The sequence below is a fragment of the Lucilia cuprina genome, chromosome 4 (assembly GCF_022045245.1).
Source record: "Lucilia cuprina isolate Lc7/37 chromosome 4, ASM2204524v1, whole genome shotgun sequence".
Lineage (NCBI taxonomy): Eukaryota > Metazoa > Arthropoda > Insecta > Diptera > Calliphoridae > Lucilia > Lucilia cuprina.
In genome coordinates this window covers 13,844,746-13,857,619 of record NC_060952.1, presented here as the reverse complement: position 1 = coordinate 13,857,619, position 12,874 = coordinate 13,844,746, and the positions used below count along the sequence as shown (strand labels likewise).

The following is a 12,874-nucleotide window of genomic DNA, read 5'->3' as shown; positions in this document are numbered from 1 at the left end:
TACTCCTGAGTCTTATTTGATACTTTCATGGCTACAATCTCAGTATCCGATTATCGTTTAACCGGTAGTAAATCTGTCTGTTAAAATAATTTTCAATAAATCGTTTTGAAATAACAAGAGAATTAGAATATGGGGATAAAAGTTTCTTTAAAATTTAAAATATTTTTTGGACACCTTTTCTCGAAAATATCGAATATTATTTAATATTTTCTCCATCATATCTAGAATGTGAGATATTATGTCCTGAGTTTTGAGAAAACGCAATAATTGTCCCTTTCCGAGACTTTATAACAGGGCCATGCTTTAAATATAACATTTTACAAAGTACAATCTCGTGGTAATATTTGTATCGTAGCTATGAGATACCACGCATTTCCTGGGAAAACTTCATCAAATTATATCAAAGATGTTAACATTGGGGGACGGACACCATATCAACCTATAACGCCCATTCCAATTTAAAAATGTATAAATAAATTTCAGAAAATACAAACTTTTATAAAAAAATATTTTAGTACTTTGGATTGTAAGAAAGCTTTAACTGAATACTCTCCCAGAGGCACGGTTCACATCATATGGGTACCAGCCCACTCGGGAGTAGTCGGTAACGAAAGAGCGAATGTAATAGCTTTAAAGGGAAGTCAGCTCAAGGCAGTTAAACAGACAAACACAAAACCATTCGACGCAATAAAAGCTGAACTAAAAATATGGGTGAGAGAATCCCATAAGACCTCTTGGAATAATGAAACAGTGGGTAGAACTACAAAAATCCTATGGGGTGACCCTGATGAGCAAGAAGAAAAATCTCCTCATAATGAGCAAGTCTGAAGTTAGTATGATAGTACGTGCTGAGTGGAAACACAGGATTACGAGCACATTTATGCAAAATTGGACATGTGGATTCAGACGTATGTAGAGCATTTGGAGAGGACAGTGAAACTCTGGAACACTTTCTTTGCCACTGCGAGGCATTCGTCGAAGATAAATCCAAGTATCTTTGAAGTGATGTTATTCCGGAAATAACATCTCTTTTTCCATCCCTGGTTTCAGTGTTTATAATTGTATTTATATTACCAGTATAGCTAGGAAATTTAACATAAACAAGTTTTGTACAAACAAAAATCTCTATAAAATTTTATGATAATCGCTCTATATTGACCCAACAGGCTGAAAATCGACGGAAACTACTGCTATATAAACCAATAATTGAAATCATCTTGAAACCGCTCTTGTTGAAAATCGTCATTTATTCGACAAAATTCACCAAAAAGCGATATTTATAGTGAAAACATAAAATTGCGTTTTTCTCGAAAACTATAAGAGATACAGCAAAAGCAAGCGAAATCTGAGATCACTTTTATTTCATACCAAAAAAACCGATATTTTGAGTGAAAACATAAAAGTGTTTTTTTCTAGAAAACTATAAGAGATACAGCAAAAACAAGCGAAATTTGGGATCACTTTTATTTTATACCAAAAACCGATATTTTGAGTGAAAACATAAAAGTCCATTTTTCTCGAAATCCGTAAGAGATACAGCAAAAACAAGCGAAATCTGTGATCACTTTTATTTCATAGCAAGAACCGATATAAAATGTGTTTTTCTCGAAAACTATAAGAGATACACCAAAAACAAGTGAAATCTGTGAACAGTTTCATTTTATGCCAAAAACCGATATACATAAGATAGGGCATAGCCGAATATTGCACATGTTCCTATAGACTGATATGAACCATATTTGACATAGAACAAGTTGAAACCAATAGAATTTATAAAATCAAAAACGATTTCTTCTAAATTTTCAAAACCAAGCCAAATACAAATTGAAACATTTCTTTTTATTTTTAATTTTTTTTTTTTTACAGATTTTGTTTATTGCACAAAATACAATTAATATTTGTTGTTGGTATTTATTTATGTATATATTATGTTATTATTTTTATGTATAAACTATAAATATGATTTGAGTAAATTTTTTAATTGAGGGATAATTATTCAACAATTTTCTGTTTTATTTACTTGTTTTTTTTCATGTATATGAAACAAAATAAAAAGGATCCTTAACGTACAGAAGATCCTGATATGAACAGTTTATGACAAAATATAATATTATGTTTGATTTTAATTATTTATATGCAGTTACGTATAAAGTTAAATAATTGGTAATTGAACATAAAACTTAAAATTTAAAAAGTAAAATATATACATATAACAAAAAATAAAATATTTTATTTGCAATTATTGATTAATTTTAATAATAAGATTAAAAACTAAAATAACAAATTTACAAAAAAGTAAATAATAATAATAGATTTTTGTTTTTAGAAAAGGAAAAAATTATATTATTTTTTTAGAAAACGGTATATAAAGTTGTAGGTAAAATGATTTATTTTTGCGATTTACATGAAATTATTGAGGGAGAGTATATAAATAATAATAATAATAAAAAATATTATGGAAGTATGGTTTCTAATTGTTTGGTTTTGTTTGTATGTATGTAATTACGATTAAATATAAAGTGGAAGCTCATCAAAAACGCAAGCTTTTTGTAGATTTATTACTTTTTGTGTAAAAAAAGATTTAAAAAATTTTGAAAAATTTCTAGTTAAAAATATTTTACTATTTTGGGGGGAGGGAGTTTTGGATTTTGTGTTTTTGTGGGGCGGGTAGGTTTATATACAAAAGGCTTTGTCTTAATTCTAAATATTATTTAATTATTTTTCTAATATAATATATTTTTTTAGTTTTAAATAAATTACATTCGTATAGTGTTTCATGAAGTCTTAGGAATACAGATTTATTTTCAGTTTTTTTTTGTTTTTGTTTAGTATTGAGTAAAAAATATGCACAGTTGGGAATTTTTTTTTTATCAGGGGATTTTAAAAATTTACAAAATTTTTAGTATAATTAATTTTGTTTGTTTTTTTTTTACTTATAACTAAATATTTTAAATATAAGGCACAATTTGTTTGTTTCTTCAGTTTGTAAGAAATATTAAAGTAGCAACTTTTTATAGAAACAATTAACTGTTGAAAGGTTATAATAAAAAATAATTGATTTTTAAAATCACTGTTTCAATTAAAAAACATTTCATAGTTTGGATTTAAAATTGTTTGATAAATTCTTTAAGTTTGTGTTTGGGAAATAGTATCTCCTCTATTTCTATATAAAGTTGTTACTCAATTTCCTTAATTATTATTTTTCTTATAATTTATAAAATAAATTATATGCATGTTTATATTTTACAAGTTGTAGCTTTAAGCTTATATAATAATCTCTGGCTTTATTGTTTGTTAAATAATTTAAAATTTAGATTTTATTTTAATTTTTTTCTATACACTATCTATTTTATCTTCTTGATCTCTCTCTAAAAATTGTTATTATGAAAAAAATTTGCAAATCAAAAAGTTTCTTCATAAAAACATTTTCTAGTTCTGTACAATAAAAAAAACAAATTATAAATGAAGAGCATAATTTTCTAAACTTCAACACCGTACGTACGATCGATAACGTAATCAAAACGTTGTTTTTGATCGTCATCATTATCATTGCCGTTATTAACTTGTTGCTGTTGTTGGTTTTCTTTGGTGTTTTCTAAAGTTTTAACAATTTCGGTTTCTTCTGTTGTAATAGTGGTTGTAGTTGTGGTTGAGGTTGCGATTTTAGTTTTATTGGTGGCATTCTGTGTAGCTTGTTGTCTTCGGCTACTTGCACTGCCACCGCTATGATTCTCACTGAGATTCTTGTTACGTATGCTACTGGCTACAAGAGCAGTATTAATGGCAATTGCTGTTTCGGCGGCATTATCTTCATCATCATCGTCTTCCAAATCTTCTTCTTCCTCTTCGATAGGATCAGCTTCGGATAGCATAAAATCAGTTGGTAGTTCGGGAACTGATAAGCCCTTGCGAGTGAAGAAGGAAATTTTTTCTCTGCAAAAAGAATAAAGCATAAAATTGTAAATTTTTAAAGTAAACGTTTTCTAACATTTACTTACTTGAAAGACACTAAATCTGGACATCCCTTAGGGACTTTTGTTTTGCGAAGTTTGTAAATTTTCTTAGTAGTTTTCATTAACAATTTTTGTAACTGTTTTTCTTCGGGGCATTTGGCAGGATCGGCACGTTCTACTAAACGCTGAAATTCCTCATTCTCAATAGCCCAGGCAGCGATTAAAGGATTCTTCTCATCGCGTGCCTTTTCCAAACTATAATTAGAAAAAGTTTTAAATAAACATCTTTATTATTTCTTTATTATTTCTCTTAAATACTTACACATCTTTTAAATTCTGCAATTTAGCAATTTGATCATTTAGAAAGTCAAGTTTGCTATGTTGAGCTTGTAAATCCAATTCCAGATCCAAGCTAGTTCGTGGTATATGAGTATGATTTAATTCTACAAATAAAATGATGTTTAAATTATAAACAAAAATTCAAAAAATTCCTTTGTCAAAAGGGAAACTTACTTGTGGCAGTTTTAGGAGCTTTGGTGTGGAAGCGCAAAGAACGCCTTTCAATGGCTCCACGATGGAAGGGATGTGGTGTAACCCCAAAATGCATGGCCGAATCTGAATCACTGCGATTCAAGCGGCAAATATAGCGACTTTTACCAACCGCCGCTGAAGGTGTAAATGTTTGTGACCGTTTAACGGGTCTATCATCGGTTGTTTGTTGACCCTGTTGTGAACGAGATTTTTCTGGAGGGAATGCACATTCTGTATTGGTTTCTTTGTCAACATATTCTTGTTTCATATTATCCATGTAGGCATCCAACATTTTCTTGGTGAAATCTGTTTAGAATCGAAAGCAATTAAAATAACTCTTCGAGCCTTTAAAATTAAGATTTGTATATTCCTTACCACTTCCTATAGCGCCCTCCAATTCCTCATCATCTACTTCCTCTTCGTCATCTTCATCATCGTCCTCATCTTCATCGTTGTCATCCACATCCAAGCCAAGATTTTCTCTTAAATCTTCGGCAATTTGTGCTTGCATTTCAAATGGTGGCACTTGGTTTCGTGTCAATGTTGAAGTTTGAGATGAAGTTATGGTCGATTCATCAGAAGATTCTTCTTTGCAAACATTGTGTGTAACAGGAGCATTATTATTCACATGTCCAGATACTGCTACAGCAGCTGCTGCACTAGTTGATGGCATATCTAATGGTTCAAATGTGGGCATAAATTTCGAACTTAAAACATTGTACCACTTCAAGGTGGAATCCTCTGGATTAAATTCAGCCATACTAATTTGAACTGTTCCCTATAGTTAGATAAAACAATTTGTTTGTAATTGTTTATAAATATTTTCTCCAGAACAAGAAATACTTACAATAATCTCCTCTTTCTGTCCGGTCATGCTAATCACGGTGACATGCAAGCTCTTGGTTAAAAGTTTACTCAGTGAAATAGGCACCGCAAATGTATCATTAAACACGGGCTTTTGGAAATCTGGCAAGGCTTTTGTGCGTATGGATGTCAGGGAATTGGGTAGTAAAGCAGCACGGAGATATCTGTAATATGCAAAATAAGTTATAGAATAAATTTTTTGAAATACATTTCATATTTTCTACTTACACTTGCGAATTTTCCGTTGAGGTTGTCACTAGGGCAGATAAATTGTTTGCACGTTCCAAAGATACCACCAAAACACCTTCTTTCTTTAGGTATTTCAAACCTATTTGCACTTGCGCCAACTCTTTGCGTGGCAAATGGGCTCGTGAAGCCTCAAATACACCCGAATCTCCAGCCACAGACTCATTGCTTACGGCTGCCGATACTGAGCGTGTGTTCGATGTAGACGATGAACGACTTAACATTTCTTGCGGTAAATCTAGTAGTGAAGGTTTTTCTGAAATAGGCGACAAAGGAGCACCCAAATTGAGAGGCGCCGACATATTGAGTTTTTGTAGTTTAGCCTCCAACATCATACAGTCCAATACTGTGGAATCTAAGTCATAAGGATTTGGTGCAGCTGCTCTGTTGCCCACTGAGGAGGGGGTCTGATTGGATTGCTGATACAGTGTTTGTAAGACGGCTCCAGCATTGGCATAGGTAGGTTCTTCCTTCAGTAACTGCTGAGAAGAGCCACTTAATGGATTTTGTTCAGAGGCGGGATTATATTTCATAGGAGAGGCGGGTGGGGTTTCTATTGAAAGACTACTGCGTGGAGATAAAGAGATTTCGGAAGATTGTTGTTGCTGCAGTGGAGGATGACCCAGAACCTGATCACCTACTACGCTTTGTTGTATAATTTGAGCCTGTTGTTGCAATTGCTGTGGCTGTTGGAAAAGCCTTTGTGAACGGCGATGCAAATCCACCACATCTATTTGGGGATCTACGGCAAATGGGTCTATGTATATGTCGGTGAAACTTAAAGCACTTTTACTGCTCGCCGTCGACAGAGAACCTAAGCTGCTGCCACTACTAATGGAAAAGGTACTTTCTGAAGAGAAGGATTTCAAGCGTTCTTCTAACATTTTTGTTGACTTTAAAGCCTCTTGCAACTTATCCAATAGCAATTGTTTCTCCTCGTGAAAACGTAGACGATTGTTTATTTGTTGATGTGTTGCTTCATATGCTTCATTAAGATCTTCCTCCAATTTTCTGCGGGTTTCTTGTATGACATGTATTTCTTCGGAGGTGCGTGATTTCAGCGATATGCTATTAAGTTCATTTAGAAGTTTTTCCTTCTCTTGAATCAATAATATTCTATCTTTATCCGATTCCAATTGGCCGGGTTCAATGCGTTCCACATGATCCGCCAATTGCTGTTGCAGCCGTTTAATATGCTTACGCCATTCGGTGTATTGAAGTTTTGTTTTAGCCATTTCAGCAAAACGGGCACCGCTATTTAAATTGTCCCCAGGACCACACAGGTCGGTTTGAGAAGCCACACACACCCGATCAAAGGGCGAAGAGGCATTCAGTAGTTCTGCATTTTCTTCATTGATTTGTTGGCGACTAAGCTCATTTTTAATTTGCACTAAACTGCGTATCAGTTCTTCGCGTACCTTCTCACCCGAAACAAGAGACTTGTGTACTTTAAGCATTTCCTCACGTATAGCCTGAACTTCGGCTATATCATAGCAACCATTTTGGCGAGCATTGATTTTCTCACCCACTGAATACAACGTATTCATACCACGTTGTGTATCGGAGATATCATTTGTAATGTGTTTAAGTTCTTGTTTTAGTTGGTGAACACGCTCTCTAGCCAATTTTAAATCGGCTCTTAATAATTCAGGATCATGACGGCTCATAGAAGAGGAGGAAGAGCATACTGTAATATACAAAGAGAGATATTTGATTAAAAAGAGTTGACTATTTTTTTAATTAAATATTTAAACTTACAGCTGCTTCTACTGGCCGCCAATTTATTAAGATGATTATATTCCTCTTGAGCTATTAGTAATCTCTGTTGTTTAACATCAAACATTTCCCGTTTGTTTTCCAATTGATCCTGGGCCGCCGACAAATAGTCTCTTAACATTTGTTCCTGTACACTTTTCCATTCTTGACGGGGATCTTCCAATTGCGTGGTCTGTGCTATGTGATTTATATAATAACGTCCTATATTGGAGTCATAAGCCTCTTCCCAACCCATGGGCAATTCATCGCCCACACAATCTTCAAACGATTGGGGTTTTGTGTATCTATAGAGAGAGAGAAAGAGAGAAGGAGTTAAATTAAGGAAATTTACATATATATTTATTTTATATGAAAGTTTAAAGAGTTTTAGAAATTTAGAGATGCAAATTTATGGAATATTTTTGAAATTGATTTTTTTACAAAAGCCATTTCCGGTTAACTTTTTTTCTTTAGTGGTTTGACTGTACATAAATTTATCTATTTTTGGATGTTATTTTTTTATCGAAACAAAATTTTGTTTAAATAAATTTTTAAAGAAAATACAAACTAGTTTCATCTCATGAATAAGTCTGGTTGGTTTTTTTATTTACTGTTTTATTCTAAAAAATCTTTAACACTAGTAAGGCCGGAGGGTTAGTGAGCTCAGAGAGAAAGATAACTGAATTTAACAGAGTAGTGTTTAAGCAGTGTTATGAGATCTTCAATAGGTGGTAGACTTTAATAATTTCGTTGATTATACAAATTTCATTAATTTTAAATTACTATATCTGTATGCAAAATTTTAAAATATTTTGAAACTTGATTGTATCGATCTTATATTTTGGTATATTTAGTGTTAATTATATTTGTAGTATATCTATGAATGTATAAATTCTTTTCCAAACAAAACAACGATAAGATTAACAATTCAAATGAATGTTAGTCTCATAAAAATTCCTGGCATTTCCTCTACTAATCATACCACATGTGTTTGAAGACCGTAAATGCTTTTTTTTACTTTCTGCCATCAAAGGTAAATACACCCGTTTTTTTTGCGTTCAACATCTATTCTCTGTCTGAATTTGTTTTTCATTAAAATAATCTAAATATTTGCATTAAAGCTCGTTAAAATTTTTTTCTAAGAATTTTATACTATAAAAAAATTTGTTTTCTTTTCTTGGCAAAAACTTCAAATAAAACACAATAATATAATAATTATTAAAAAATGCTTATCAAAGTATTTTTTTTTATATTGAAATTCAAGTGGTCAGTTATTTTAATTCAATATTAAGTTTTTTCTGTGTTTTTTTTTAATCCAATAAAAATATTTAAACAATTTTTTATGGTAAACACGAGCTATTAGAGGAGAGGCATTACTAATAACTAGTTTTGTATATTATTTCTATTGATACTTTCGGAAGTGTTTTTTTGTTTTTATCTAGAAATCATTGAAATATTTTCGAAAATAAATAAAATAATATCTAGACTCATTTTTGGGGGTTTGTTTAACATACAGGGCTATAGATAAAATAAGTAAGAAAATATTGAAAATAAAAAACGATTCACGTCACGTCTCTTAATTGACAAAATCAAGTTGAGGGGAATTTTGTTTTCAAAAAAAAAAAAAAAATGTTTTATATTTAAATTCTTTGAAAATAAAAACTAAAAGAGCTACAAAACTGAAAATATGTTTAAATACTTTGCTATTAATTAATCATTTTTTAATGATTTGTTGTATATAGTTGTTGCTGTTTGGGTGTTTAAAAAATAAACAAAAATATTTTTTTTTCAAGCAGATATTGATTAAAATGATATGACTACGATTCAATGACGACAATATAAAATTTAGACCTTATGACTACACGAAACACACGAAAATAAATACCGTCCTTCTCTCAGGGTTAATTAAGTTTTTCGTAGAAAACAAACAAAATAAACCATTAGAATATTAAATGAAATACATATTTTTGAAAACAAAAAATAAATGGAACATATTTTATAGTCTACTATGAGTAAAATTAGAATATTTTTGTTTTGCAAAATAGTACAAAAAATTAATTATTTAAATTGTTTTAAATAAACTTCTTTCTAATATATTTTATATTTTTAGGAAAAAAAATAATAAAATTTTTTGTTTATAGATTTTTTTTTTAATATTTTTATTTATAAAAGTTTGAGATATTAGTAATATCCTAAAAAAACATATATGGATTCCGAAGGATCTTCATTAACTTATTTTTCCAACGAAAATATGATTTGAATTGTTTTAAAATCTCTTGCAGTTGCTGATGTCCGTTTGGGCAAGTTAGAAAATGTTTTAGTGTCATTTGTAATATTGTCAGATAGGTGTGGATCTTATATTTTTGCTCGTTATAAACAATATTTTAGAAGTATAATAGTTCAGGTGAAAAAACAGGGAACAAAAACCAAGAGTTATCAAGTTTTAGGTGAAGATATCTCGAAGAAAATAGAATATTTTACAAATAAAATTCTTCTGACCCTGTTTTAACGTCTCAATTGCATTTCATCAAATTTCAGGACACGATATCTAAAATCCCACATGTTTTTGGAGAAAATCTGACGTAGACATTGTTCTTTTAGAAAGCAAACTTGGTCTGAAAATTTCTTTTATACTTTTATAAAATTTTGTTAGCCTGCATTATTATAAGGAACATTAAATTAATATTTAATAAAAGTTGTTAAATTTTTTTAGCATTTTTCTTTCAACTCCTTACCCTGTAATTGTAAAAAGAAAATTTTAATTATATATTTAAAAATATATGCTGCATTTTATTTTCAAAAATTTCGTAAATTTGTTTTATTTTCAAAAATAACAAAACAACCTTTAAAAGGAATATTATTTTTGGAAGCTAACGTAAGCAAAGAACACAGGTGGACATTTTATTTTATATTTTCTTTTAACAAAAAATTCTTTATACTACATACTTAGCAATCTTTTGATATATACATACATATATAGCAAAAACTGCATGTATGTGTTAAAAAAAATAACAAATGAATTTATTTTTTCTTTTGAATTTCAAATATGTATGTTAACAACCATTTAAGAATTTATGAATTTTTAAATGTTTTTATTATTTGCGAAGGCGTAGCAAAAAATGATTTTTTAATTTACGGCCACCTTATTTAGTTTTTTTTCTTTTGCTTTTGCAAATGTCGATTTAATAAGAAACCATACTAAGTATTATATATAGTTTTTAATTTGTTTTTATTTATGACAATATATTTTCCACATTATTTATTATAAAATAGCAGAAAATTGTGCAAGAAAAATGTGAAAGAAATTTTGTTTTTATATAAATATTAAACATATACATAACTTTCAGAGAAGGATATACATACGTATAACATTGTTATTTATGTTTATAAAAAATAAAACGAATTTCGAACTTTCCAAAAAATAACATTTATTAGCACTTCAATAATATCTCTAAGTGAATTTTTTTAACTTCTGTGGAAGTTATGTTAAACGACTTGAAGGTGACAGAAGAATAAAAAATAATAAGACTTTTTTAATTGTATGATTTTAAATAATGTTTTTCTTTTGGTAATATTATTTAAGTAAAATTTATTTGTTGTATTTTATAAAATAACATCCAAAAAATAACATAAAAACTACTTCTTGAGAATGACTTTAGAAATAGTGAATTTTTAATTAAATTAAAAGAGCTCCTATGACAAACCTGATTTAAAATCATTACTTCTGCAGGTCTTTTTCTACTCCTTTTTCGCTTCTTTGGAAGTTCTTTTTTTGCATTTTAGTGTATGATTGCAAAATTTTAATATTTTAAATATTTCTCAAAATTTAAAAATTCAATAAAAATGCTGCCTTAATGTAAATTTTGAAATAAAATATATAAAAAATATTTTTCTATTATAAATCTTCTTTAACAAAAGAGTCATTAACAAAATATTGCTATAAAAATCTATAAACTTTTTAATATATTACTTTTTTAAACAAAATTTTTTAAGGCTTAACATCATTTTGTGGATTTTTTTCTTTTAAATAATATTTTTGTAAAAGCCGCACCTTTGTATAAATTTATTAAAATATTTTTATTATACTGTTTGTTTGTTATTGTAACAAAAACGAGTTTAATTAAAAGAAAAATAAACAAAAATATTTATTTTTATATTAAAAATAAAACACAAAAATATTTCTGCTTATCTAACTAAAGAATGAACAAAATTAGACTGAATGAATGAAATAAAAAAAAATATTTTCAAGCTTAATAAAATTATAAGATAAAAGGTCGTTTTTTTGTGAAATTCAAAAGATAGCAGAAAAAAACTCTTAATAAAATATGTAATCTTATCTAAGAAAAGTATCTAAGTGAAAATTAACCATAGAACAGTGGAAATTATTATAAAAAAATATAATTTAACATTAAACTTTACAATTTTTTTCAAAAGTATTTAATGGCATTTCCTGTTTGTGTATTTTGAAGGAAATTTTAGTCATAACACAACATAAATATTTTCTAAATCACCAATTTTTAGTTACTTCCTACGCTTTGTTTTAAATAAAAAAAATTTAAAAAAATGCACTGTCTTTAGCATATGACCGCTGTTGTAATCTTTTCGTAATACAAAAAACGGAAATAAAGCCGTTTTTTATTATTATGATGACAAAATATTCAAAATAAAAATGTTGTTTGTCTACGACTGCATTAAACAAATATTTTCACATTTTTATGTTTATACCAATACAACAATTTCGTTTTTTTTTTGTTAAAAAGTCATTGAACTATACGTCTGCTATTGAATTGATATTTAATATTGACAAAATAAAATAAAAAAACATCGTATTATTACCAACTTAATGTTTTTGACAAAAGAAATTTGTAAATTTTAGTTTTTTAATATGTTTTCTAAAAGATAACCAAAAAACATTTTTATTTAAAAAAATATATTTAAAATATTTTCTTTTCTGTTGTTAAATATATCTAGTTACTTGTTTTCTTGATTATCGTTTTTGTCCTAAACCTAAGTAGGTGTCAATTATCAAAAACTCATTGACATAAACACAATATTGTAATCAAAAGACCACCATATACATATAAAACTACATAAAATAAAAACATAAAATATTTATATCCATATATAAACATTCCATTTGAAAAAATGAAATAAAATAAAAATTCAATAATTTTTTTTCTTTTTAAATTTGAGTGTGGGTGTCAAATTGATGGTCAAAAGCCATTTAAAAATTTATTTGTCAATCCATCTATTTCAAATTTATGTTGACGATGACAATTTATATTTTCATTTTCTTAATGGCCTTAAGGTTTTAAGTTATCATGAGACATTTAGTTTAAATTATTAAATTTTTAGTAATGCATTTAGAAAAAAAAATATTTTAGAAATTTTTATAAATGAAATTTTTTTGCCTAAATAAAGTCTGGCAACGTCAATATGTGCGGTTGAGAAAAATTCGCGGTCGTGAAGCAAAAGCAAAAAAATCTTTGAAAATATTAAATAATTTGAATTATAAAATATGATCT

The 12,874-nt window shown here is 28.6% G+C and overlaps 1 protein-coding gene and 1 long non-coding RNA gene across 2 annotated transcripts in view; one reads left to right on the top strand and one right to left on the bottom strand.

The window, feature by feature from the left end:
* The window catches only part of LOC124419385, a 150,059-nt gene that overhangs the window by 1,075 nt on the left and 136,110 nt on the right, over positions 1-12,874 (top strand). The gene's annotated exons all lie outside the window — the stretch shown is intronic.
* LOC111681594 (protein kibra) overlaps positions 2,994-12,874 on the bottom strand; it is a 32,727-nt gene continuing 22,846 nt past the window's right edge. The window contains exons 2-9 of the mRNA XM_023443450.2: positions 7,353-7,654; positions 5,577-7,281; positions 5,332-5,512; positions 4,860-5,262; positions 4,467-4,790; positions 4,276-4,396; positions 3,999-4,208; positions 2,994-3,933 (exon numbers count right to left, since the gene is read on the bottom strand). Coding sequence (XP_023299218.2) covers positions 3,480-3,933; positions 3,999-4,208; positions 4,276-4,396; positions 4,467-4,790; positions 4,860-5,262; positions 5,332-5,512; positions 5,577-7,281; positions 7,353-7,654 — 3,700 coding nt within the window. The 3' untranslated portion in view covers positions 2,994-3,479. The remainder of the gene's footprint in view (positions 3,934-3,998; positions 4,209-4,275; positions 4,397-4,466; positions 4,791-4,859; positions 5,263-5,331; positions 5,513-5,576; positions 7,282-7,352; positions 7,655-12,874) is intronic.